The sequence below is a fragment of the Erythrolamprus reginae genome, chromosome 9, assembly GCF_031021105.1.
Source record: "Erythrolamprus reginae isolate rEryReg1 chromosome 9, rEryReg1.hap1, whole genome shotgun sequence".
NCBI lineage: Eukaryota > Metazoa > Chordata > Lepidosauria > Squamata > Dipsadidae > Erythrolamprus > Erythrolamprus reginae.
The window spans coordinates 40,655,989-40,683,919 of NC_091958.1; the positions used below are offsets into that span (position 1 = coordinate 40,655,989).

Below are 27,931 nucleotides of genomic sequence, written 5' to 3' on the forward strand. Positions count from 1 at the left end.
GCCGACATTGTTTGGCGGACGGGACCCTAAGGAGACCAACTCTGTGGAACCTCACCGGTCGCTGGGATTCATGTGGCAGAGGGTGGTCCCGCAAGTAGTCTCACCTGATTCCACATACAGGAGAGAAAGCGGGACCCCCTGGCACCCTTGCCCACCATGTGGGAGGGGAGCAGCAGGGCAGGTGGGATGGGGCATTGCGATCCCCCATTCCAGGAGAGGAACAGGGCGGTTGTTTCAGAACAGAGAAGGCAGCACCCACAGCAGCAACTTCTCAGCCCCTGACCACCGAGAATATTGATTAGTTTGGACACAGTTGAATGAAGCAAGAATTTTCCAGCCAAAAATGTAAGAGATACCAATTAAAATCCAGCTACGAGATTCTGGAATTTGTCGTCTCATTTCTTGGGGTCCTTGACTCTCTTCAAGCCGTGGAGTCCGATCACTGGTTAAATGGATGTGACAACTTATTTGGCTGCAATCCTCTGCCCTGCAAATAACCTGGCTTGGGCCAATGGAAACATCCTCCGGGACAAACTTCTTCAGCACCGCAGAGCTCTTAACGTTTTCAGCTGTTGACTGTGTTTCCCCAAGTTAGACTAAGATAAATACAAGTAAGATCGGAGTTCAATGTAATCAAGTTTATTACCACACCTTAATTTTATTAAAGGAATATTTCTTTTTTTGTGAGCGTTTTCTAAAAAGGTAAATTTCACAATGATCTACATAAAAGTTTCCAGGTAGTAAAGGCTTACAATTCTTGTAAGTTCCTATATTTTTGAAAATCCTTTCTCCTACTTGCAAAGCTTACTCCAAGGAAATCCTACTGAGTTCAATGGAATTTATTACAACTATTTGCATTATGTGTTACAAAAATCCTCCGTTAGATATCTTAGGATACAGCAGCTTGGAGGGCTGTTTAACACTAGGTATATTTGTAGGTGTTGAGTAAAATTAAGACATAAACACAAAAACAAGGAGTTCATGTTTCTGTCATAAAATATACTCAGAATAACTCAATTCTGGTTATGCAGATTATACAGAATAACTAGACCAACATGTCTATTTTTTTTTAATTCTTTTCCTCTTCCATGGCTTCATACGTTTTCAGAATAACAACCAATCTCTAACCTGAATATCTGTAGAAAACGGCCTAGGTAAGGAGCTGTTACGATTCTCAAACCTCTTTAAAATCTACCATTTCGAGGGCACTGGATGGAACCCGCAGCAGAAGATGGGGCCACTCAGGAAACCCAAAAGGCCCCTGAATGCAATTCCCCAGCATGGTTTTCAACCGAGGAAGGAACAGAAAAGGAAAAACTAAAAGGAAAGTTCACTACTGGCATTCCAGGACTAATAGCAGGCCTGGAACCAAAGCCACTCTGGCGGTTACAAGGAAGAATATGGCGATGACCTGGTGCCCAGGTTGGCTCCGAAAGGCCTTCGATTGCATCTGCTAGCTTGGGAGGCAGGAGGTCTTGCCCCTGCGGGAAAGAAAATGCCAAATACTAACACTCCCCCCCCTCCAAGCAGCAACAGTAGCACCTTTAGAGCAAAGTGCTCTTGGATTATTAAGAGAAACGGCCAAAGAAAGCCCCTTAAGGCAACTAGGCTCCCCCCGCCCTCCATTTATGGCAACAGCATTGGGGAAGGGGAAGCAGGGGAGAACACTCTGCTAAGCAACATGTCGGTTTGATGGCACACTTCTCTCCCTCCCTCCCCTCCCAATGACAGATATGAAATGATTCGCCACAACATTTAAAAAGAGCTGACTCTCTTCTGGTCCAAAGTGGAAACTGCCCCCTACTGACCCCAGAAAGGTTACAAAAGCCCAAGGACAGGAAGAGAATGGCTTATGAAACAACACCCCCCCCCCACGCGCCCCCCTCCCAAGTATACGTTTGGTCGAAAAGTTTTCATTAAGGTTCCAAGAGACGAGCAAAACCTATATTTCTCCGACGCCCCCATTACAAGCCCAAACAATGGTATTTATATATGAAGAATTATGAAAATATCCGCCTCTTGTTGTCCAAGCCATGTAGAAAATCCACAGTGATGCATTGTTTTGGTTTGGTTTTGTCAAAATCTGAAGAGCTGCAGAGTTGAAGTGTATTTACACACAGTGGTTTGTAAATTAAAATTTATTGGTTTCCATTTGTATTTGCTTTTGTTTTTAAATACGGTTGAAGCTGCCGCAGAACAAGAGCTCCTGCTGCTGCTGGCACTGCTTTTAAGTTAAAAATGAACTAACGGCGAGAGATCTCCCCACCTCTGGCGTGCTTCTCCCAGGCCCCTCCGAGATGGCGTTGATTCAGGAGTCCCGGAGCCCCAACCCACCTGGGCCTCTTCCAGCAGTGTCCTTAAGGTCCGAGTCCGTCTCCGTGCCAGAGGTGAGCGTGCCTTCAAAAGTACTGCCACTTCCCTAGCACCGTGTCCTTGATTGCGTCCACGTACTGAGTGGGCACCCAGTAGACCCAGTAGTAAGAGGCTTCTGTGGGACCCAGCTGGAAAGCCTAAAAGAGGGACGAGGTTTGAAAACTCATGAGCCACCGTCACTTAAGTGTCACAGGAAGTCAACGTCAGGTCCTTTCACAGAGAAAAGCCGTTATTTACAAACAGTTTTAGAATCAAGGGTTTTACGTCAGAAACTCTTACCTGGAGTCCAAAGATAGAAGCCAAATATTACAGCAGCAAAGTAACAATCATCATTATCACAACAACAACAACATAGTTGGGAGGGACCTTGGAGATCTTCTAGTCCAGCCCCCTTAGGCACAAAACCCTACACTACTTCAGACAGATGGTTACCCAACATCTGCTTAAAATCTTCCAGTGTTGGGGCATTCACACTTTCTGGAGGGAAGCTGTTCCACGGATTAACTGTTCTGACTGTTCAGGAAATTTCTCCTTAGTTCTAAGTTGCTTCTCTCCTTGTTTAGTTTCCACCCATCGCTTCTTGTCCTACCCTCAGGTGCTTTGGAGAATAGCCTGACTCCCTCTTCTTTGTGGCAGCCAGTGAGATATTGGGGCACTGTTATCATGCCTTCTTTAGTCTTTCTTTTCATTAAACTAGCCATGCCCAGTTCTTGCAACCATTCTTCATATGTTTTAGCCTCCAGTCCCCTAATCCTCTTTGTTGCTCTTCTCTGCACTTTTTTTTTAGAGTCTCAACATCCTTATTGCATTGTGGTGACCAAAACTGAATTCAGTATTCCAAGTGTGGCCTTACTAAGGCCTTATGCAGTGGATTTTGGCATGATCTTGATTCTACTTCTCTGTTAATGCAACCTAGAACTGTGTTGGCTTTTTTGGCAGCTGCTGCACATGGCCGGCTCATATTTAAACGGTTGTCCACTATCACTCTCACAGTTGCTGCTGTTGAGCAACATACCACCTATACTGTACTTGTGCATTTTGTTTTTCTTGCCTAAATGTAGAACGTTACTTTAGGGTTACCTTGTCTTAGTTCCAGGTCCCCTCCCAGAAAGTTTGTGCTCCCCCTCCCCTTACACACACATTTTTCCTGCTCGGCAAGGCTGGTGCACTTTCAACTACCCCACAGCTAGGAGTTCTGAGGAAGCGGCTTTCTCATCCCCTTGGATCCGGCAGGCAGTCGGGTTGCCAGTTCCTCCGGCCACAAACCAGGCTGAAGCCAGTGGGCAATCCAGCTGCCTTAAGAAACCAGACTCTGAACCCAAGGAGACACCACTGCTGTGCGATGATGAAGAGGAAGCGGTAATTGCAGGGCTGAGATGCAAGGCCATCCATCAGCACTACAGGGGGAGGGCTTATTGGGTAAATATGCCCAGATATACAGAGCCACGCAGTAGGTCTTGACAAGATACTAGAATTTATATTGCAGCAATTTAGGAACCAGTGCAGAGAAATAACAAAGACACTTATGTAGAAAAACAGTAGCAAACAGTTTTACTCTTCAGTGCAAGCAAAATATCTTCTGCCTTACTCTTCTATTCACAGGAACAAACTTTGCCTTAACTATATGCAGTAAAGCTTACTTACATGTAGATCCTAAACCAATCCAGGTTTCTCCGTATCAATACTGCAGTTCTAACTCAATATCTTAACTCAACGTTCAAACTGCTCCAGCCAGCCAACTAACAATACCACCACAGCTAACAACCACTGCAAAGTTGCTTTGCATTTTATAATGCTCTGGCCCAATCAGATTGCAGTTACACCCTATGACTCAACATTCAACATGCTTACAACCTTCTTTTGCCTTATATCAGGTGTAGGCAAAGTTGACTCTTCTATGACATGTGGACTTCAACTCCCAGAATTCTTGACCTAGCACGACTGGCTCAGGAATCCTGGGAGTTGAAGTCCACAAGTCATAGAAGAATCAACTTTGCCTACCCCTGCCTTATATGGTAACATAATGGAATATCACCCAGGATTGAACTAATCCTTGACAAAACAGCACCCTGATGTGAATTTCATGTCCTGGTTCCTCCACAGAAAAGGACAGAGGGATGGCAGAAAATGCATTCAAGAGGGTATTGATAATGCCAAGAGACCCAGTAATTGTTTTCTAGCAATGGATTCATTTCTTTGATTTAGAAGGCCCCCAACTGAAGGAACTCAAAGCACAGAAAACCCTGTTAGTAATTAAGAAACAAATACAACAATCTCAGTGTAATGCAAAAAAGGAAAAAAAAATCATGCACTAATCGTTCATACATTGGCCAGCCTAGTGGTTGTAAAAGCAAATTTTTAAAGCTTTCCGGAAGGCTAACAGAGTTGGAAACCAACCAACCCCAGGGAGGAAGCGATTCTTGGGGGCAGGAGCAGCAACCCAGGGAACTAACCCAAAGGGGTGTTGCTCTGTAGATGGGACCCAATCACACCCACCTTGCCCACTTTTATAGGACAGGCAGACAAGCAGAGAGTCTCACAAAGTTAGAGTCCAACGCAAGGCTTTGCAGATGACAACGGTTAGCCCGAAGAGCCCAGAAGCCAATGGAGAAGAAGACCCTTGCAATGTGGAGAGGCCCCCCCATCACTCCCTATGCAGCTGCCTTCCGGATCAGTTGCAAGGAGCGAGCAGTCTTCCTATAGAGCCGTGATGGCAAACCATTGGCACGAGAACCCATATCCGCCGGCACGCAAGCCGCTGCCCTAGCTCAGCCCCAACGGGCCTGTGTGTGCTGGCCAGCTGATTTTCAATTCACCCAGAGGCGCTGGGAGGGCGTTTTCACCCTCCCCAAGCTCCAAGAAAGCTTCTGGAGCCAGGGGATTGCGAAAAACAGGTCTACTGGGCACACTGGAAGTCAGGAAACTGGTAGTTTCTGTTCCGTGCATGGCCCTTGGAGAGAAACCCCCGACTCAAAAATCCTTTATTTTATGAATAAATTAAACTATTTCTTGATATAAGCACACATCACAAAAAGCTGATTTTAAACGACCAGGAAGAAGGGAGTATTTTCTCTTTGGAGCTAAATGTCAACAAAGTCCGGGAAAGGCGCAAAACTCGGACTAACAAGCATCGCTAGATTACACAGTCCATTTATCATTTAAGCATATGAATTGTGCTCGCCGGAGTCGTGGCAACAAGCATCCAGCAGAGAAATGAGTTTTATTGTGGCAGAAATCATGGTTTTAAAGCCTTGTTCAAGGACACCCCCAGTCTCACATCTTTCCCATTGAACGAAGTTGAAACGCCACACCCGATTTCCCAAGATCCTTTGCCTTTATACTCCTGGAAGTGACATCACACCACAAAGAGGCTAAGTCTGTACACTAATATCTTTTACAGTGTTCCCTCGATTTCCGCGGAGGATGCGTTCCGAGACTGCCCGCGAAAGTCGAATTTCCGCGAAGTAGAGATGCGGAAGTAAATACACAATTTTTGGCTATGAACAGTATCACAAGCCTTCCCTTAACACTTTAAACCCCTAAATTGCAATTTCCCATTCCCTTAGCAACCATTTAGATTATTACTCACCAGGGTTATTTATTAAAGTTTATTAAAAAAAAATTATTAAAAGCGGACAAAAGTTTGGCAACGACATATATGACATCGGGTGGGAAAAACTGTGGTATGGGAAAAAAACCACGAATTATTTTTTAATTAATATTTTTGAAAAACCGTGGTACAGACTTTTCGCAAAGTTTGACCCGCGAAAATCGAGGGAACACTGTACTATGCAACTCCTCTCGCCTTCTGAGCAATCTCCTATAGCGAGGGTCAATCCACTGACTTTCCACTCTCATGTCTTCCTTATCCTCTGGCTTGGACCACTCCCCCATTGTCACATCAGCCCCCTCTAGTGGTTCCTCGGTTCACTCAGGCCACTTTCTCCTTCACTCTCGCTCTCTGCTTCAACCAGCAACCCCGCTGGCCCAGGGTATCCAGAGGGGCCTGGTTCATCCGCCTCAGAATCTGACATGACCTGAGGTGGACAAGGAGCCCTCACGACACCTTCTGGACTTTGGAAGGCCTGCAAGGGGGCATTTTTGCCTTCCCCAAGACCCAAGAAAGCCTCTAGGAGCCTGATGAGGGCAAAAAGCAGACCTACTGGAAGTCAGGAAATGGGGGAGCAGGGCCATGTATCAACGCATGGGGGCAGGGCAGTGTGTGTGGGTTGCACGCATGCCTAGGGGTGTGGGTCATTTATTTATTTTATTTATTCAATTTTTTGTGCCACCCTTCTCCTTAGACTAGGGAGGCTTACATGTTAGCAATAGCACTTTTTGACAGAGCCAGCCTATTGCCCCCACAATCCAGGTCCTCATTTGACCCACCTTGGAAGGATGGAAGGCTGAGTCAACCTTGAGCCGGTGGTGAGATCTGAACCGCTGACCTGTAGATCTACAGTCAGCTTTAGTGGCCTGCAGTACTGCACTCTACCTGCTGTGTCACCTTGGCTCATTGAACTATGGGTGTGGCCACACACCCAAAGAAAAAAATGTTCACCGTCACAGCTACAGAGCAACTTCAGTATGGCAGACCTGCTTAACCACTATTTGGTTCAGCAATCATCCAAAATTAGGATGCGGCTGAATGAAAGGATTTATGACCCTGAAATTAGAGTAATTTGGCTGCAGTGATTCTGGGCACTTGGCAACCTGTTCTTTCTCACTATGAGCTGCCAAGCGCTTTGGGGTTGTGTGATTGCCAGTTGTGTTCTTCCCAACTGGCTTTCCCAGAACTTCAACGTGAAAGCCGAGGGGGAAGATTGCAAGCTGATGCCAGCTGGCTGTTTCCCGGGGGGCTACCTGAGGGAGTCCCCTCGTGTCTGGGGCCCCTCTGCAAATGCCCCGGGAGGGAGGGAGGCAAACTCTCCTTGAAGCCATTCTGCTTTCTCAGCCAGGTTCTTTGAGAGCGGAAGGGCTCCCTGGCCCCGTGGAAGTGGAGTCTCTGCAGCAGGCAGGCCCTTGGCTTCATCCACCTAACATCGTAGGGAATCATTTTATGGGAAGAGCCTTCTCTGTGGCGGCACCGGCCCTCTGGAACCAACTCCCCCCCGGAGATTAGAACTGTCCCTACTCTTCCTGCCTTCCGTAAACTCCTTAAAACCCACCTTTGCCGACAGGCATGGGGGAACTGAAACATCTTCCCCTGGGCATGTCTAATTTATGTATGGTATGCTTGTGTGTATGTCTGTTAGTATATGGGGTCTTTTTTAAATCTTTAATATTTTAAATTGTCAGATTATTTATGATTTGTTTCCACATGTTGTGAGCCGCCCCGAGTCTTTGGAGAGGGGCGGCATACAAATCTAAGTAATAAATAATAAATAAATAAATAAATTTTACAGCCCCAATTGGGAGTGTGGGGCAGGACAGCCCAGGAGTCCCTTTTCCTCTGCTGCAGCGGGCCCTCCAAGATCCTTCCCTACACCACTCGGGCTGCGCAGATAAGAAGGGGAACGCTCTCCCGGCTCAGCTGAGGCAGAGGCGGGCAGGTCCGGGATATATAGATAAGATATAGATGGAAGCAGGTTGTTGCCACAGTTATGCTCATTTTTGCTTGACTCGGCCAGGCAGCACGATCCGTTTTTTAACATGATTTTTCCCTGACTTTTAAACATTTTAATACAGTTTGCTTTTTCCCTGATTTATTGTTTTCCCCCCCGAATTCCCAGATAATTCCGATATTTCCCGAACCGCCAATTTCCCTGATAATTTCCTGATTTCCCAGTTTTCCAGGTTTGCTGGACACCCTGCACATTGGATTTTTTTTTGGTGGTGGGGGGAGTACAATTCCTCTGCAACCCATCCAGATCTCTGACAGGGCCACAGACATTCTACCCTTCCTGCAGATTTGAAATGAGACCCCCTTGCTAACTCAAAGCCTCTTTTGCGATCCTCCGGGTCTTGGTGAAACATTTCAAATCTATCGTAACACAACAATGGACGGCAGAGCCCTATTACAGGCTGACCTGGCATTCAGAGGCAGCAGCAGCAGTTGGAGACCACATCATCTGGTGATCAGGTGATCTGGGACTTGGGACGACTGCAGATGGGGAAGACTGAAACTGAAGGCAAGAGCTAACTGACTGCCATGGATGATTGTTACAGCAAAGAAGCAGAAAAGACCCAACTGGCTGTACTTAAACATAAAACACTTAAATAAAGAGCTGCTGCCTCCCCGGATAAACTCTGCTGGCGCCCCTAAAGCTGGCTGCCCAGGGGAAGGCATCTATTCTCAGCCAAAGCCACTTACCATCATATGATAATCTTCGTGTCCTTCAATGGGTTCGCTCACCACGTTCTTGATGGATCCCATGGGTAACTTTTCTGTTCTCTCTACAATAGACAGATAGAACAAGTTTGGATAACTGATCTTCCACACTGCCCCATATTCTCCCCTCCTACTCACCCAGCTTATCTTAAAAGGACAAGGTAAGAATACCGCCATTAAATCTTTTACTCGCTCTTGTCTCACTGGACACGCGGCTGGATTGGCTGCATAAAGGATCAACTCCCAAAGTAGCCACAGTGTTTTTCAGAGTATAAGACGCACCCTTTTCCTCCCTAAAAGAGGCTGATAATTTGGGCGCATCTTATACTCTGAATGTACTTTTCCCCCCAGCCCTAACTAGCTGCTAACAATCTTCTCAGCATTTACCTTGCAGGCTCTTTCATTGTTTCTCTCTGCAAAGAATGTTTTCCAAGCTCTAAATCTTTTGCAAGGTTTTTCATTGCTCTAATTTGCTCCTAATAAGTGTCTTTCTAGCGCTAACCAGGTGCTAATGATGTTCCCAGCTCTTACTGGCTTGCAAACTCTTTCATTGTTACTCTCTGCGAAGAATGTTTTCCAAGCTCTAAGTCTTTGCAGGGTTTTTTTTATTACTCTACTTGCTCCGAATGTTTCTTTCCAGGTGCTAACAATGTTCCCAGCTCTTACTGGCTTGCAAGCTCTTTCACTGTTACTCTCTCCGAATAAAGTTTTTTTAAAGCCCTAACCAGGGGATAAAATAATGTGCTGGCTAAGAATGCTAGCCAGATGAATACCTGGTAACAGATTCTTTTCCCTATTTTCCTCCCCAAAAACTAAGGTGCTTTTTATACTCCGGTGCATCTTATACTCTGAAAAATACAGTAGTATCTACATCAAACTTTACATATTCTGGTCTTAGTAGTTTATCACCAAGCTAGTAGTCCTCAAGATCAGTTTACTGATTGACCTTGCTCAGTGACTTCTTCTTTGACAATGGAACACCTGTCAAGGAAGACTGTCATAGTAAGCTACTACAGGTAGCCCTCAGTTAACAATAGTAATTGGGACCAGAACTTCCACCGCTAAGCAATGCTGTTGTAAAACATGATGTCATGTGACTTCACTGCTTAGCAATGGCAGCCTGCTTTACCGTCATTATCCCAAATCCCATAATTGTTAGGTGAGGACTCACCATTACCAGCTTGTTCCCTTGGTATGATAAGGGACTGCCTCCTGTTGAGCTACCCCGCCATGGTGGGGCACTGGGGCTAGAATGTAAATTGCATGCAAACTCTGCTCTCAATCTGGAGCTCGATCCTGACCAGCTCAAAGTCAACTCAACCTTTCATCCTTCCAAGGTGGCAAAAGGAGGACCCAGATTGCTGGGGAAAATGTGCTGGCGTTGTAAACCACAGAGAGCGCTGCAAAAGACTACAGAGCAGCATATAAGTCTAAGCGCTGTTACTATCTCTACCGTTTTGGCTGCCTGCCTTCCCATTGCCACCAGCTGCCCAGCCTTGCGTGCCACCTCACCTGGCTGTTATCCAGCACCAACTGGGTACTTCTTTTGTGTTAGTGCAGTCAGGGCTTCTCTCATACCCTCCCCAGGATCACCACTGGCACACCCCACCAGAGGTGGGCTGCTAAGGTGGAACGTTGATATTTGCTCGCCCCCCGTGGCTCTGAGTTCTAGCAGAGTCCAGCGCAATTCTGCTGCTGCACCTGGGCCACAGATGCCCCTCCATGTCCGCCTGCGATTTTGCTACCTGCCCAGGTGCAGCAGCAGAATTGCGCTGGACTTTGCTAACACTCAGAGCCATGGGGGTAAGCACACGTCACTGTTCCAACTTAGCAGCCCACCTCTGCACCCCACCCAGAGTTGTCTTTTGCAAAAAGAAGCCTAGCGGGTAAAAGGAGGCTGGAGTTTGTTTGCATGACCCTCATAGACTTACTGCAATGTCCAGAACTCTAGGGACCAGTCATTGAATAAATGAATGCTAAATGAGAAATACTCTTTAAATAATCCATCCGCAAACTTCTCTCCCTTGTACTGAGGATGTTTCCTACACTAGTTAACAGAAATGGATGCAGGAACAACTGGGCCCAGAGTTCAACAAGAACCTAAATTATTAGCTACTTAGTTCTAAGCTACATTAAATAATAAAATGATCAAACTCCTGACAAGTAAGTCAATGGGGAAGACAGATTCACTTAACAACCGTGTTACTAACTTAATAAGTGCGGCAAGGTAAGTGGTAAAATGGCTGAAAATTCACTTAACAAATGCCTCACTTAGCCATATAAATTTTGGGCTCAATTGTGGTCTTAGGTTGAGGATACCCTGTATTGCAAAATACAGTACATGTATATGCTACCAAACCAAAAGCTTGCATAATTATTTTAGAAGCATTTAAAATTAATAGTATTTGATGTTAACAAAGATCAGCAAGAGCAGTAATGCTTAACAGCACCAGAAAGTAAAATATATGTAAGTAAAACAATATTTCTGGATCAGCTGGTAAATTGTTTACACTGAAATATCAAGAGTGGGGAAAAAGCCCCACGAATTCCATCTTGCATAGAAGCTTCACAATTACATCTTGTTTAGCTTGCCAACTTTTTCACTTGCATTTCAGACGACTGATGCTACTGGCTTCAAGTGCCACATCGCACTTGTCAGAAGGGCTCCATCCTGTCTTGAGACTGCGCTCCTGTTCTGTTTTTGGCCTAAAAGCATCCAATGGAAGGTCAGCTAAAGACTCTCCTGTCATTAATGCTTTGGCCCTTTAAGCTTTTCTCACAAATCAAAAGGAGCAACTTAAATTGGCCTAATTCATAGGTGATTGAATTCAGTGAAGCTCACCAGCTCAGACACAATAACCCAGAAATCACAAAGTACTGTTATCACACAAAGCTAAGCTTTTAAAATCAGAACAATGACAAAACGTGGGCACGCACCTTTAGTGCCAATCCAGAGCTGATCTTGTTCAAGTTTAAAAGTTAGTCGTACTTTTCCACCTGATTTGTTGTACATGCCCGATAAAGGAACTGTTGGCAGACGCTCCTAAAGAGGTTGAAACACAAGATTTCTATGAACAAAGCAACTTACAGTACAAGAAAAAACATGACATGCACTTTATACCATCTATCAGTAAGAACAGAACAGCCAGAGTTGCCAATCTCTGGTCCTTCAATTTTTGTTTCTTACCTGAACACCCTTGAGAGAAGGCATGACATCTTCGGGCTTCCCTTTATCCAAGACTTTCCTATGTTGCTGTAAAGCAGAAATATAAATTAACAAAAGAACAATAGAAGTCTTGCCAGATTTATGCTTTGCTTACTTGCCAACATATTAATGAGAAGTCTAAAAAATCTGAGATGCACAACTTTCATTCAGAAAATAGCACCCTACAAATAAGCTGCAAACAGACGCTAATTAAAAGACACTGAAGTCTTCTTAGCGTATCAGCACTTTTTTCTTAGGGAGCAGAATTCACGTTTTCCCAACAAACAATCCGGGCAAGGTTACAAAGAAAATCTAGATGGGACAGGGAACTTTTTCAAATTCAAAGGATGAGTTAAAGGAATGTATTCTTACTTCAGTCTACTCTCAAAATTCTGCAACTTGTTGCACTGTACAACAATCTTGATGCAGGTGCTCACAGAACCTCTGAATGGGGAGACCAAAGCATTTGGAACATCTGCCTAAATGCACTCACTTTATGGCAGCTACAGAGTTCTATCATTCTAGGATCAAGGTGCTTGGATTTGCAGAAACAAAATCCAGCCATGGAATGGCGGTGGCAAGAACGGCTAAAGTCAGTCACGAGAACAGCAAGCAGGAAAGAGGTGATAAATCATGGGAAATATTAGCAGTGTCAGCACTGACAAAAATCCAAGGCAATAGCAGGATCCAACAAAAATAAGTAGAGCAGCTATAAATAACTTACGGTGACCCAAGCAAAGGCTTTGGAAAATTTAAAATAGTCTGCCTGTGCATGCTCAATTGCTTAATGATTAAAAAGTGAAACCTTGTATACCACCTGTAAACAAGTCAGTGAGACGGCAAAAAATAACAGCCAGGGGGGAATGATAGGATTACAAGAAAATGCTTTATCTGGGAAACAGGCTGTTTTGCTCATTGCTGGCAAAATTAACCAGTAGAATTTCAGAAAAGGAATGTTGCTCTGCATAAGCGTGGACTTTCTTTCTCAAAACATCCCCAATTCAAAGTCTAAATGTCAGAACCCCTGACCAAAAACATCTCATGCCACCTGGACAATTTAAAAAGGAGCAACATGTATGGTGACCCAAAATCATTACTGAACTTAATTTGCCAATCTGGGGATTCTCTACAAGTTAACGTTAGGGTGCCTTGGCTGGCAGGCAATGAATTGGCTGTAAAGATTGCTTCCACCCACCTTAAAATTGGAGTGTTAATGAAAAACATCATTATTATTAATTTAACTTCTGTGCCGCCCAATCCCGAAGGACTCAGGGTGCGTAGTACAAAGCTTTGTACTCATCATCAAAGTACAAAGCTTTAGTGTAACAAAACATAAGGAGTCATCTTTCCAACAGACTCCCTGTTCAAAAGATTTTACCATTCTCTTTTATGTACACTGAGAGCATATGAACCAAGATAAATTCCTTGTGTGTCCAATCACACTTGGCCAATAAAGTATTCTATTCTATTTTCTGGGAAGTTTAAAAGCAGGTTCAAACCCATCCATCCCAGCTGGTGGCTCAGACTGACCTTTTGTCTGCAGAGGGGCTCCTTCTTGGCCTCTTCAGACTTCACTTCCTGCTGAGCTGCATCTTTCGGTGTGTTGACTGCCAAGACGTCATTGATCGTGGAGCCCACCACCATTATTTTGGCTCCACTGATCACTTTGATTTCTCGCAAGGTTTTTTCCTCGGGGAGCAGTCCTTTAAACATGACCTTTTGCATGGCGGGTGGAAGGCCTGCCAAAGGGGGAAACCAAGAGGGAGGGAGGCTTAACAATGGAGCCTTTCCCGGGTGGGTGGGTCTCCGGCCAAACTCCTTCTCCTCCAGGGGACAAGAAGAGGCGGCTTCTCACCTGTCAGCGAGTGGATTTTCAGCTTCAGGTCGGCGCCTGTGCTATCCAGAGGGAACTTCAGGTCGTACTTGTTCTTGTTCCAGATGATCTTCAGCTCCACCAGCTCCTTCGACATCTCGGCCTCGCCCCCGTTGCTCACCGAGGCCTCTAGGTCCGGGGCCTGGCTGTCGGGCTCCTCGGGCTCCTCGGTTTTCTCGGCTGCCAGCGCGCCGTTCTCCTCTTCGCCCTGGCAGCCCACGGGCGGGTTCCGCACTTCCGCGTCCATGCCGGCGGCTTCCTCCGAGTCTGCGAAAAGGCAAACGGGGGATATAGACCCGGTGGCCCGGCCTACGCGCCCCGCCCGGCACCCCCCTCGCGCCGCCCCCTCGCAGCCGGGCCAGGCGCTGCACCGACGGGGCCCCCGCACAGAAGCCGCGCCAGGCCGGAGGTTCCCCATCGGCGGGGCGGCCCGCCTGACTTCTGCCGAGGCTGCCGCCCCCACCCGCCCAGGGGCCCCACCGCGCGCGCCGCCGGGACGAGGCAGCGGCCTCCCACTCACGCGCACCGGGGGAGGCGGAGGTGGCGGCCATGATGATTGTGTACAGCCCGGCCGCGGGGCACGTCGGGAAGGGCGCTGCGATTGGCCCTCGGCGGCCACCGTGGCCGCGCCTTCCAGCCGAGGGGTGGGCCTTGCCGGAGAGCCCCGCCCACCGGAGTGTGTGAGTCTCCCGTTGGGAGCCGCTGGGTCAAGGCTTGGCAAAGTCGGCTCTTCTATGACATGCGGACTTCAACTCCCAGAATTCCTCAGCTAGCAAGATTGGCTCAGGGATTCTGGGAGTTGAAGTCCACAAGTCATAGAAGAGCCAACTTTGCCTACCCCTGGCCTGGGCTGCATGGGCGCGCCGAAATTCCGGGGCGTCCTGCACGTCTTAGTCGCCGCACCCCGGCCGAAATCCTCAGGGACTCCCTCCCCTCCTGCGCTTGGTGGTGGGGGTGGGGGTGTTCCATGGGGAAAGCAGAAACGCGGAGGAAGCAACACGGGGCCATTCGCCCCGCCCATGCCATCGTCGATAGGCTGGGACCCGCGTGGGGGCGGGGCTTCCGCTTCCGCTGATGGCGCCGGGCGTGGCGGCGAACGCCGTCCGGGTGAGGTTCGCGCCCAGCCCGACCGGTGAGTCTCCCCGGAGAAAAGACGACCCTGCCTGGACTCGGGGCTCTTGGCGCGGGAGGTCAGCTTCGGCCTCCGGTGCAGCTGCTTTGGGGAGGCGGTCTCAGGCTCCGCGCACAAGGGCCCCAGCAGGGCGCCCCTGGGAGAGGCGGAGGACCCCTGCGGTGAGGTCCCGCCCCGCCGCCGGTGTGTGTGTGTGTGTTGCTTTGTAGGAGGCAAGTGCTCCGTTGCCATGGAGACCCAGTTTTCCTCCGGCCGAGCCACTCCTCCGCCCCCCCCCACTCCTCCTTTCACTTTGCTCGCCCGCCGAGGGTCTCCAACCTTGGCCCCTTTAAAACTTCTGGACTTCAACTCCCAGAGTTTCTCAGCCAGCTTTTCTTTAGACTACAGTAATGGAGTATCAGCTTTCCTGGCTGAGGAACTGAGGAATTATGGGAGTTGAAGTCCAGAAGTCCTAGAAGGGCCAACTTTGCCTACCCCTGGTCTAGGCGCCCCCCCCCCCCAAAAATTGGCAAAGCCTGGCACTCACTGTTGCCCACTCCTTCTGCCATTCCTGTCCCCTCCACGGCCTTTCTTTATGAGTCCTGCTTTTGGAGGAGTTTGCCTTCGGCCCCTTCAGGTTGTTTCAGCTACACAATTAGGCACACCATCCGCCGCGGCTTCTCTGCCAGGTTTTATAGTTGCTGGGCTGGCTCAGGAGGTCTTAAAGGGACAGAGCATCAGCAGCCCAGCCGCTGGCCATTTTGCAGGCAGCTTGCTCTCTCACACCCGGCTTTTATAATGTCAGGCTTTGCACCTGGGCCAATTGTCCTCTGCTGGTTTGCCCTTTTGCTCCTTTCCACTAAAGCTCCTAATGGAGCCTAATTCATTTCAATAAAATATTATTTGGTTGAAAGTGGAGTAGATGCTTGGAACAAACTTCCAGCAGACGTGGTTGGTGAATCCACAAGAACTGAATTGAAACATGCTTGGGATAAACCTAGATCCATCCTAAGATAAAATACAGGAAATAGTATAAGGGCAGACTAGATGGACCAGGAGGTCTTTTTCTGCCATCAGTCTTCTATGTTTCCTCCTCTCCAGCCCCCCAGGATGCATCCGTGCATGCATAAGAGGGTAGAGGAGCTTGCCCACCCTGAGTGCAGGCCCTTTCTTTTTTGGGGGGAATTGTTTTTTTAATTTTTCTTCACATTGTCTCATATATACAATATGACACACATACCATAAATCTTAGCTTGCCTTAGCTTCAAATCTTTATATCTATTGTTTGAGCCTCGGTGGTGCAGTGGTTAGAGTGCAATACTACAAGCTACTTCTCCTGATCCCCGGCTGCCAGCAGTTTGGCAGCTCGAATTTTACCAGGCTCCAAGTTGACACAGCCTTCCATCCTTCCAAGGTCAGTAAAATGAGGATCCAGATTGTTGGGGGCAACAGGCTTACTCTCTGTAAACAGCTTAGAGAGGGCTGTAAAGCACATGCGGACTTCAACTCCCAGAATTCCTCAGCTAGCATGATTGGCTCAGGGATTCTGGGAGTTGAAGTCCACAAGTCATAGAAGAGCCAACTTTGCCTACCCCTGGCCTGGGCTGCATGGGCGCGCCGAAATTCAGAGTGCAGGTCCTTTCAAATCCCAGGGTCAAGATGGCTTTCTCTGGGATGCTGGAAAGAGGGTGCTTTCCTTGGACATTAAGCTGTGCTTTCTCTCTCCAGCTCTCTGCTCAGCCTCCCCTCGTAGGGATTATTATGCTGATCTGCCCATTTCCTCTGAGATCTGCTGTCTGTTTTCAACAGGGTTTCTGCATTTGGGGGGGCTACGGACTGCTCTCTACAACTATATTTTTGCCCGAAAACACCAAGGCAGCTTCATCCTTCGACTGGAAGACACCGATCAAAGCCGTGTGGTATCGGCAGCCTCTCAAAGCATAGAAGATGCATTGGAGTGGGCAGGTAAGAACCAGAGCCTGTTGAAAGACATCAAGTATACCTGGATTGCTGGATTTTTTTAGTCCCTTTTAAAAGCCTTGTCTTTTGATATCATTTTGACAATAATTTTCTGCCAGTGTGTTGTCCCCCCATCATCTCTAGGGGCCTGAGAAATGTTGGGGGGGAAGGGGTTGCAAGTGGCTGCAAAGGGTCTGTTCCTTTTCCAGACCCACTTTGCGGGAATTAGGGGTAGAGGTTATGCCACTGTAGAAAGTGTGGATCCTGTGTTCCTGTCCTTGGTTCAGTACCCCTCCCTGCAGCAGTGGTCCATCATGCATGCATGGGATAGAAAAGGTGGATAGAAAAATTATTTTCTCTATCGCACAACACTAGGGCGAGGGGACACTCCCTAAAGCTCATAGGTAAGAAAGCGAGGACAAATAAAGGGAGATATTCTTCCCCCGGAGGGTCCTTGGTTTATGGAATTCACTTCTAAAAGAGGTCGGGACAGCTGTCAGCTTAGGTAGCTTCAAGGCAGGATGAGACAGATTCATGGATGCCAAGTGTATCACAGGTGGTTATTGAAATGGATGTCCAAGTGCCGCCTCTATGTTGGTTGAGTACCATTTGTTGGGGGTCAAGGGAAAGGGAGGGCCTTGCCTTCTCTTTCTGCTTAATATCCCCATGGACAATTGGGGGCCACTGTGGGACACAGAATGCTGGATTTGATGGGCTTTGGCCCAATTCAGCATGCCTCTTCTTATGTTCTTATGTTCAGTTCCTGTTTCTAGTCCTGTTGGAGGTTTAACCTCCATACCAGCAATAGGAATTGTACTGCATTTCTGAACATTAGGCAGTGATGTCCGGTGTACAGAGAGCTATCCTTCCTGCTGTTGATCGGCCAATTTGGTGTTGGGAAAATTCCTGCTGGACACTTGTAGCCTTCCTTGGAAGTATTGCCATTAGTGCTTGATACTTGTGGCTGTTTCTTCCAGGATCTCTGTAATCCAGCTCTCTGCTGCACGAATCCCAGCGACCAGTTAGGTCCCACAGAGTGGGCCTTCTCCGGGTCCCGTCAACTAAACAATGTCGTTTGGCGGGGCCCAGGGGAAGAGCCTTCTCTGTGGCGGCCCCGGTCCTCTGGAACCAACTCCCCCTGGAGATTAGAATTGCCCCCACCCTCCTCGCCTTTTGTAAGCTCCTTAAGATCCACCTCTGCCATCAGGCATGGGGGAACTGAGATACTCTTTCCCCCTAGACCTTTACAATTTTATGCATGGTATGTTTGTTTGTAGGTATGATTGGTTTTAAAATAAGGGTTTTTTAGTTGTTTTAGTTGTTTTAGTAATGGATTTACATGCTGTTTTTATTATTGTTGTTAGCCGCCCCAAGTCTACGTACAGGGGCGGCATACAAATCCAATAAATAAACAAACAAACAAACAAATCAATCAATCAATCAATCAATCAATCAATCAATCAATCAATCAATCAATCAATCCTTTGGGTAAAAAGAGACCTTAGTAGTAAAAGGGCAGACTAGATGGACCATGGGGTCTTTTTCTGCCGTCAGTCTTCTATGTTTCTATGTTTCTATGATCCTCAGCCTCCTAAGAATGAAATTTGGGGACATTTACCAGCGGATGTGCCACCAGCTCGAGCCCTTCTCTACCTTGACGGTGGAGTGGCAGAGCTTGTGTTGCCAATGGATTGGGCTGGACTGTGGTTTTGGTTGTCACTTTGTCTTGCTCATAGTTGTTTTCTGCCTGCAGGCCTGCCACCGGATGAGAGCCCTCGCCGGGGAGGCCCTGCTGCCCCTTACCAACAATCCCTACGATGTGACCTGTATAAGAAATACACAGACCTGCTTCTTGAGAAAGGGGCTGCCTACTGCTGTTTCTGCACACTTCAGCGCCTGGAATTATTAAAGAAAGAAGCACTGCGCAGTCAGCAAACTCCACGGTGAGAACTATTTGAGGCAGTGAGACTAAACTTTAAAATCACACTCTTCTATTCTAGAATTAAAACTTACATCAAATACAACCTACACAGAAACTAACAAATACTATACTAATAACTAGTAGATCTCATGCCAACATACATCACCTCTGCATATACCTATATGTATAACTTATAATTAATCCATAACTATACACCTGGAAATTAAGAATTCACTAATTACGTGAATATATTTATAAACAGTTCGCTTAAATACATGAGCTAACGGAAATGGTTGACCACTAGCATTTCTTTCTTTTTCCATTTTTTCTCCTTTTGTACTTTTCTTTCTTTCTATTTATTTTCTTTTTATTCTCTATTAGTTACTTATTTGACTTAAAATGTACATAGAAAACAAAAGGAGAACGGTAACTGCTGAAATGTAAACCAAAGACTCTCAACCAATGTTAAGCATGTTTGTCAATTTTGTTTATTTTAATTGTTTAAATAAAGCTTTTTTCAAAAAAATAAAAATAAAATAAAATCAGACTCTTAAAATCTGGCTTTCTCTGTGGTTGGTGAAACCAATGGATATCGTTCCCTAAAGTTGGCCATGGCTAGTGGAATAAAATCAGCAGGGACCCCTTTTTTGCCTGTGATTCGAAGAGGCGTTTAATTTAAACAAATATGAGTACCTTTAGTTTTGCAGAGTTGATGTTTTTCCCCCCTTTAATATTGAACGGGTCCAAAGATGGGCTACAAGAATGGTGGAAGGTCTTAAGCATAAAACTTATCAGGAAAGACTTAATGAACTCCATCTGTATAGTCTGGAGGACAGAAGGAAAAGGGGGGACACGATAGAAACATTTAAATATGTTAAAGGGTTAAATAAGGTTCAGGAGGGAAGTGTTTTCAATAGGAAAGTGAACCCAAGAACAAGGGGACACAATCTGAGGTTAGTTGGGGGAAAGATCAGAAGCAACATGAGAAAATATTATTTTCCTGAAAGAGTAGTAGATCCTTGGAACAAACTTCCAGCAGACGTGGTTGGTCAATCCACAGTCACTGAATTTAAACATGCCTGGGATAAACATAGATCCATCCTAAGATAAAATACAGGTAATAATATAAGGGCAGACGAGATGGACCATGAGGTCTTTTTCTGCCATTAATCTTCTATGTTTCTCTATAGATATGACAACAGGTGTCGTCACCTGAAGCCCAAGGAGGTTGCTGAGAAGAAATCTCAAGGCCTTGACCATGTGGTGCGTTTTCGCCTGGAAGGGCAGTCGGACCCTTTCTGCGATCTGATCCATGGCTGGAGCAGGCACGAGGTGGCCAGTGTGGAGGGCGATCCGGTGATTTTGAAGAGCGATGGCTTTCCGACCTACCACCTGGCCAATGTGGTGGACGATCACCTGATGGAGATCAGCCATGTGCTGCGAGGAGCGGAATGGCTCACCTCCACTTCCAAGCACCTCCTCCTCTATAGGGCCTTTGGCTGGGAGCCCCCTCAGTTTGGCCACCTTCCATTGCTCCTGAACGAAGACGGCAGCAAGCTCTCCAAGAGACAAGGGCATGTTTTCGTGGAGGAGTTTGCGCAGGATGGCTATTTGCCAGCCGCCCTCCTGGATCTCATGACACACTCTGGCTCAGGGTTTGCAGGTAATGTACCTGGGCTCCGTCCATCCTCAACACTGTCAGACTCTTTACTGAATCTGCAATTCTATTTCTACTAGTTTTTCTCATCATTCCTATCATCCTTTTCCTCCCACTCAGGACTGTATGACCTTAACTTGTTGCCTGTATCCTAAGATTATTATTAATATTGATTGTTTCTTATTTATTTAATTTATTTATTTTATTTATTAGATTTGTATGCCACCCCTCTCTGTAGACTCGGGGCGGCTAACAACAATAATAAAACAGCATAGGACAAATCTAATATTTAAAATAACTAAAAACCCTTATTAAAAACCAATAATTGCTTATTTGACCCTTATGACAATCATTAAGTGTTGTACCACATGATTCTTGACAAATGTATCTTTTTCTTTCATGTACTTTGAGAGCATCTGCACCAAGACAAATTCCTTGTGTGTCTTGTCACACTTGGCCAATAAAATTCTATGCTATGCTATGCTATGCTATGCTATTACTTGCTGACCATCAGTCCTATGTCTCAGTGATGGTCAGTGTTGGTTACCACCTTTAAAGCCCTAAATGGCTCAAGGCCAGACTATTTACGGGACCACCTCCTCCCTCACACCTCATTGCGGCTAGTAAGAGCCCACAGGGTCGGCCTTCTCCAAGTCCCGTCTGCCAAATTTCAGTTGGTAGGACCTCGGGGAAGAGCCTTCTCTGTGGCGGCTCCGACCCTATGGAATCAACTGCCTCCAGATGTTTGCACTATCTCCTCCTACCGGTCTTCTGGAAAGCCTTTAAGTCCTGGCTTTTCCGGCAGGCCTGGAATTAGATTGACTGCTGTGTATGTATGGTTCTTTCAAAGTTATTATTTATCATTATTACTGTTTTTGTTATATATTTGTCATTGTATTTTAATATTATTGTATTTATCACATTTGTTAGCTGCTCTGAGTCCACTTTGCAATGAGCGACATATAAATACAATAAATAAATGAATAAATAATAAATAAATGCATGTTGACGAGGGAATGATTGTCGTCTTAGTTCGAAATTGAAGGATGGGCGGGTAGAAGAGGCTGTGGGCAAAGTAGGAGAAATCAATGTGATACCTTTACATCAAAGTTGGCGGTGGAACTTTGGTGTCTATGAGAAGAAGTCCAGCAGCTTCTTGATCTGTTTTGCAGAAAACAGAATAGGACGAACATTAAAAGAGCTGATTGAAGAGTTTGACCTGAGCAGGGTCGAAAGGCATTCAGCCCTCCTGGATTTGAAGAAACTGCCAGAATTCAACAGGTAGAGAAAACGAAGGGGCAGGCAGGCATCTGTTGCCCTCCTCCAGCTCTCTCCCCAGTGTTTTGGACTCTAGTTTCCCTGTAATTCATTTCCCCTCCTGCTTGAAGTTGAACTAAGGGTAATGGGGGAAATCACAGTTTCTTTGCCCAAACTTTCCTGAGATGACAGTATACCAAGAAAACGACTTGGCCAAAATGGGCAATTTGAGGGCCAGCCACAAAGAAGAGGGTGTCAACAGAGGTGGGCTGCTAAGGTGGAACGGTGACGTGTGCTCGCCCCTGTGGCTCTGAGTCCTAGCGGAGTCCAGTGCAATTCTGCTACTGCACCTGGGCAGGTAGCAAAATCGCGCCCCAGGTGCCCCTGCGTGTCCATGCGCGATTTGGCTACCTGCCCAGGTGCAGTAGCAGAATTGCGCTGGACTCCGTTAGAACTCGGAGCCACGGGAACAAGCCCATGTCACTGTTCTACCTTAGCAGCCCACCTCTGGGTGTCAACCTATTCTCCAAAGCACCTGAAGGCAGGACAAAAAACGAGGGATGGGCTCTGCGTTACAAGAGGGCTGCACTGGGGTGGATGTTTGTAGTACAGTGTTCCCTCGATTTTCGCGGGTTCGAAGTTCGCGAAAAGTCTATACCATGGTTTTTCAAAAATATTAATTAAAAAATACTTCGTGGTTTTCCCCCCTATAACCACGGTTTTTCCCGCCCGATGACGTCATATGTCATCGCCAAACCTTCGTCCACCTGTAATAATTTTTTTTAAAAAATAAACTTTAATAAATAAACAGGGTGAGTAATAATCTAAATGGTTGCTAAGGGAATGGGAAATTGTAATTTAGGGTGTTTAAAGTGTTAAGGGAAGGCTTGTGATAGTGTTCATAGCCCAAAAATAGTGTATTTACTTCCGCATCTCTACTTTGCGGAAATTCGACTTTCACGGATGGTCTCGGAACGCATCCCCCGCAAAATTTGAGGGAACACTATAATGGGCCATATTAGTGAGCTGTGTCCTTGTAATGGTTGCTGTGGCTTCGTTCCGCGCCCTCTGCATTTAGTATGTTTTTTTGCTTAGGGTTCACCTGGCCCAGCAGATTGGAGACGAGAGGCTACGGCAGAAGCTTGTGGCAGAGATCCAGGCTTCTGTGGAGGAAGTCTATGGCAAGCAGCTTCCGGAGAGGAAAGTCCTCGAAAAGGGCTACATTGAGCAGGTGCTGCTGTTGAGAAAGGTAAGTAGGAAACAATTTGTTCTCAGAGGAGGCTCTGGATGCCTGCCAAGGGACAGTGGCCCCCATAGATGTGAAAGCTGGGGGAGGGTGTGTGCATAGCAACAGCCCATAGACCTATATAACGCTTCACAGTGCTTTTATTTATATATATATATATATATATATATAATATAATATATTATATTACCATATATTATATTATATTATATTATATTATATTATATTTATATCCCGCCCTTCTCCGTAGGCTCGGGGCGGCTCACAACAGCAATAGAACAATTCATAACAAATCTAATCATTTAAAAACATTTAAAAAAACCCCATTATTAATCAGACATACATACAAACATACCATACATAAATTGTATAGGCCTGGGGGAGATATCTCAATTCCCCCATGCCTGGCGGCAAAGGTGGGTTTTAAGGAGTTTACAGAAGGCAAGGAGGGTGGGGGCAGTTCTAATCTCCGGGGGGGAGCTGGTTCCAGAGAGTCGGGGCCGCCACAAAGAAGGCTCTTCCCCTGGGACCCGCCAAATGAGTCGATGGGACCTGGAGAAGGCCAACTCTGTGGGACCTAATCTGTCGCTGGGATTCGTGCGGCAGAAGGCGGTCCCAGAGATATTCTGGTCCGATTTACAGCCCTTTTTACAGCGGTTTACAGAATCAGCCTCTTGCCCCCAACAACCTGGGTCCTCATTTGACCTACCTCAGAAGGATGGAAGGCTGAGTCAACCTGGAGCTGGTGGTGAGATTTGAACTGCTGAACTACAGCCAGCGGTCAGCAGAAGCAGCTTGCACTACTGCACTTTAACCACTGCGCCACTAAGGCTCCTGCTGGTGCACGGTGGTCCCATACTAGGGGCCTAGGGGAAGAGCCTTCTCTGTGGGGCCCCCGGCCCTCTGGAATCAGCTCCTCCTGGAGATTCGCACTGCCCCCACCCTCCTCATCTTCCATAAGAGTCTTTAAGACTCACCTATGGCTTGGGGCAATTAGGTCTCAGCCCCCTGGCCGACGAAACGAGATACATGTTGTATGATTGAACTGGTATTGATTATTTTTTTAAAATATTTTTTTTATTGAATATATAAATATTTTTAAAAGACATTACATAATTTATCATGTGTTTACATATTTTGTATATATTTATTTCTTAAGCTACAAAACAACACAAAATGACAAGACATATCCCTAACCCCCCCCCCTGCACCTGAACTGTAATTCAAAATCAGTTCTTTCTTTGTATGTTTTTATGGCCTATAAAAGCAGCGGTTAGGTTATATTTTTATATATAAGCAGTATAATGACAATTAAAATTATAATCAACTCTATATCTTAATTTTATAAGAATTCTAAGATCTATTAACATAATATTCATTATTTACAGCTATTATTGATTGTTTTTAACTATTGGATTTTTAGATTGTAATTTTAAATTTAATTAGATTTGCCGTTATACTCTATTGCTATATTATATGCTGTGAGCTGCCCTGAGGCCTCGAAGAAGGACGGCATACAAATCTAGTAAATAAATAATAAATACTAAGCTAAGGGCAGTTTGGATAAAAGGGCTTTCAATTCCTTCCCTGACTATCAAGTTTGGTCACAGGGCTGTGATGCTGGTGTGCTGTCAGGATTCGCTTCCTTGGGTTCAGTTCTGGAGACCTCACCTACAAAAAGATATTGACAAAATTGAACGGGTCCAAAGACGGGCTAGAAGAATGGTGGAAGGTCTTAAGCATCAAACGTATCAGGAAAGACTTAATGAACTCAATCTGTATAGTCTGGAGGACAGAAGGAAAAGGGGGGACATGATCGAAACATTGAAATATGTTAAAGATTTAAATAAGGTTCAGGAGGGAAGTGTTTTTAATAGGAAAGTGAACCCAAGAACAAGGGGCAACAGTCTGAGGTTAGTTGGGAGAAAGATCAGAAGCAACATGAGAAAATATTATTTGACTGAAAGAGTAGTAGCTCCTTGGAACAAACTTCCAGCAGACGTGGTTGGTAAATCCACAGGAACTGAATTTAAACATGCCTGGGATAAACATAGATCCATCCTAAGATAAAATACAGGAAATAGTATCAGGGCAGACTAGATGGACCATGAGGTCTTCTTCTGCCGTCAATCTTCTATGTTTCTATGTTTCCTTGGCAAGTTGAGCAGAGCACCAGCTGAAGCACCCTGGCCAGGTGGGGGGTAGGACATGGTGGGGGCTCTCTCTCTCTCCCCCCCTCCCTTGGCTCTGCTTCTCAGAACTCCTCCTTCTTTAGGGCCACCTTAGCTGCCTGAAGGACTTGGTCTCCCCCAGCTATGCTTTCTTGTGGATCCGGCCCTCTGTGCCTTCCGAGAAGCTGCAGATTCTCTCCACTGAGGCCGACCGGATAGGAAGGGTGGTCCTCAGGTAAATCGGGCAGTCTTGGTGGGGGGGATCTTGCTCTATTTGGGGGGGGGGGAAGGAATTCCTACTTGCCTTTTCCACGTAAACATCCTCATGTGCAAACGAGTTTTTTTTCATGCTGGGTAAATTTCATTGGGTCTATCATTTGCATGCAAACTACCACGTGAAAGAAATTCAAACCACCGTGGTGACATCTCTTGGGTGATGACTGTCATGAAATGAAAAATTATCCAACTGCCAGGATGTTGGCAGCCAATGTTCCCTCTAATTTTTTTTGGGTGTGGGCGGAAAAGTATAGTGTCTGAGCGGCACGTTTTCATGCCTGAGCGCCTGAATTTTTTTCACAGGTGTCACCCAAGACAACAACAAAATCAGTGCTATTTGAAACCCAAAATTTTGTTTATTCAATGTACCCACATAATTAAAAATGTTATATGTCAGTATCACTTATAATGCTGCAAGTCTGCATCTGCAATATTAAAACACTGTATGTTATTTGGTGGCACAATTAAAGAGCTCCTGCTGTGCAGTGGGGAGAGGGGGAAGCAACTGGCTACAAATGGCTATGCAAAGCTCAGTTGAAGTGAGTCATCAAGAGACCTCAACTACAAAAAGATATTGACAAAATTGAACGGGTCCAAAGACGGGCTACAAGAATGGTGGAAGGTCTTAAGCATAAAACTTATCAGGAAAGACTTAATGAACTCAATCTGTAGAGTCTGGAGGACAGAAGGAAAAGGGGGGACATGATCGAAACATTTAAATATATTAAAGGGTTAAATAAGGTTCAGGAGGGAAGTGTTTTTAATAGGAAAGTGAACACAAGAACAAGGGGACACAATCTGAAGTTAGTTGGGGGAAAGATCAAAAGCAACATGAGAAAATATTATTTTACTGAAAGAGTAGTAGATCCTTGGAACAAACTTCCAGCAGACGTGGTAGATAAATCCACAGTAACTGAATTTAAACATGCCTGGGATAAACATATATCCATCCTAAGATAAAATACAGAAAATAGTACAAGGGCAGACTAGATGGACCATGAGGTCTTTTTCTGCCGTCAGACTTCTATGTTTCTAAGACTGTGCGGCACTTGAAAGTCCTGTGCTAAAGTTTGATTTTCTGTGAGCAGCCACACAGCTGCTCACCTTAGAGGGAACAGTGGTGGCAGCCAAGCACGCAGCTTGGGTTTGTACCAGGCAATGGGTCTCTAGATGCCAGCTGGATTCAGATTGGGCATGTGGGGTGGCAAATGGGAGCCATCCAGAGGTGGGCTGCTAAGGTGGAATGGTGATGTTGGCTCTGAGTGCTAGCCAGGATGTCTAGCAAACCTGGAAAACAGGGAAATCAGGGAATTATCAGGGAAATCTAAATTATACTCCTCAATAAGACCTCAGTGTTTACAGCCCCTACTTGACAAAATCATACACTGGGACTGTAATGAACAATTATCTTACTTTCTTCAGGGTACAAATATATATGTAGTTTCTAGAACCGTTAAGGTTATAGTTAGAGCTGTTCAGATGAGAACGTATTGGGGTGGCATTCAGAGGAGATGAATTCACTTAAGAATATTTTATATCAGTACCTTATATATTTTTTAATATAATCCTTTGCATGAGTTATATTCTCATGTTTTACTACTCAGTTTTAGCATATTATACTGTACGGTCAATCTGTACAGTCCGGAGGACAGAAGGGAAAGGGGGGACATGGTCGAAACATTTAAATATGTTAAAGGGTTAAATAAGGTTCAGGAGGGAAGTGTTTTCAATAGGAAAGTGAACACAAGAACAAGGGGACACAATCTGAGGTTAGTTGGGGGGGAAATTAGAAGCAAAGTGAGAAAATATTATTTGATTTAAAGAGTAGTAGATGCTTGGAAGAAACTTCCAGCAGACGTGGTTGGTAAATTCACAGTCACTGAGTTTAAACACTCCTGGGATAAACACAGATCCATCCTAAGATAAAATACAGGAAACAGTATAAGGGCAGACTAGATGGACCATGAGGTCTTTTTCTGCCGTCAATCTTCTATGTTTCCTCTTCCTCCTCCTGAAGGCTGCTGGAAGGCCCAGTGACTCAGAGACCTGAAGAACTCGGCCAGCAACTCAGGCAGCTGCACAAGCAGATCAGCAGCACCAAGTACAGCAGCATGATGAAGCTCCTCCGACTCTCCCTCAGCGGCCTGCAGGCAAGTCTCCCTCCTTCCCCTGTCCTGGGTGGGGCTGGGGAGAACTACAAGGCCCTGCCCCTCCCTCTGCGGTAACCGCCCCTCCCTGTTTCAGGACGGGCCCAGCGTTGCTGAGATGATGATCCTGTTGGGGCCCAAGGAGACCAGCCTTCGCATCCAGGGGGTCCTGTGCAGCCAACCTGCTCCGTGAGAGAAAGGGGCAGAGCAAGGACTTCCAAACGTGGCGGAGCTAAGGGAAAAACACTGCTTAAAAAAATTAATAAAGGGAACACTCAAAGAACACATCCGTGATCCGAATTTATTTATTTATTTAATTTGACTTCTGGGCCCCCCCAATCCCGAAGGACTCACAACAGTATTAAAAAAATTACAAGTTTGGAATATTTGTAATTTTTCAACCA

The 27,931-nt window shown here is 45.9% G+C and overlaps 2 protein-coding genes across 5 annotated transcripts; one reads left to right on the forward strand and one right to left on the reverse strand.

Annotated features, from left to right (window-relative positions):
- Window positions 1–2,123: 2,123 nt before the first annotated feature.
- Window positions 2,124–15,662, reverse strand: UBFD1 (ubiquitin family domain containing 1). Of its 3 annotated transcripts, none has more exons than XM_070760916.1 (7): window positions 15,441–15,662; window positions 13,765–14,049; window positions 13,440–13,648; window positions 11,892–11,957; window positions 11,642–11,747; window positions 8,687–8,769; window positions 2,124–2,510 (listed from the first exon to the last, which is right to left on the reverse strand). In XM_070760916.1, exons 1-7 carry the CDS (start codon window positions 15,460–15,462, stop codon window positions 2,400–2,402), a joined length of 882 nt encoding a protein of 293 aa, XP_070617017.1. In that variant the 5' UTR covers window positions 15,463–15,662; the 3' UTR covers window positions 2,124–2,399. The 3 variants fall into 3 exon arrangements, with proteins under 3 accessions (XP_070617017.1, XP_070617016.1, XP_070617019.1); XM_070760915.1 differs by lacking the exon at window positions 15,441–15,662 and adding an exon at window positions 14,309–14,415; XM_070760918.1 differs by lacking the exon at window positions 15,441–15,662 and adding an exon at window positions 14,303–14,383.
- On the forward strand, window positions 14,456–27,812 carry EARS2 (glutamyl-tRNA synthetase 2, mitochondrial). 2 transcript variants are annotated; one of them, XM_070760914.1, is made up of 9 exons: window positions 14,456–14,914; window positions 16,703–16,858; window positions 18,606–18,795; window positions 19,964–20,436; window positions 21,603–21,711; window positions 22,783–22,936; window positions 25,209–25,339; window positions 27,398–27,530; window positions 27,625–27,812. In XM_070760914.1, exons 1-9 carry the CDS (start codon window positions 14,857–14,859, stop codon window positions 27,718–27,720), a joined length of 1,500 nt encoding a protein of 499 aa, XP_070617015.1. In that variant the 5' UTR covers window positions 14,456–14,856; the 3' UTR covers window positions 27,721–27,812. The 2 variants fall into 2 exon arrangements, with proteins under 2 accessions (XP_070617015.1, XP_070617014.1); XM_070760913.1 differs by having other exon boundaries at window positions 14,762–15,097.
- Window positions 27,813–27,931: the final 119 nt, after the last annotated feature.

Bases quoted from the DNA above. Each gene is read 5' to 3' on its own strand.
- UBFD1 (XM_070760918.1), bottom strand. From the start codon at position 14,333: ATGGCCGCCACCTCCGCCTCCCCCGGTGCGC. The intron at 13,649-13,764 runs GTGAGAAGCCGC...CCCCTTTGGCAG, and splicing joins GAAAATCCACTCGCTGACAG to GCCTTCCACCCGCCATGCAA. The intron at 8,770-11,641 runs GTGCGTGCCCAC...TGTCTATTGTAG, and splicing joins GCTCTGGATTGGCACTAAAG to AGAGAACAGAAAAGTTACCC.
- EARS2 (XM_070760913.1), top strand. From the start codon at position 14,857: ATGGCGCCGGGCGTGGCGGCGAACGCCGTCCGGGTGAGGTTCGCGCCC. The intron at 15,098-16,702 runs GTGTGTGTGTGT...TGTTTTCAACAG, and splicing joins GAGGTCCCGCCCCGCCGCCG to GGTTTCTGCATTTGGGGGGG. The intron at 22,937-25,208 runs GTAAGTAGGAAA...CTCCTTCTTTAG, and splicing joins AGGTGCTGCTGTTGAGAAAG to GGCCACCTTAGCTGCCTGAA.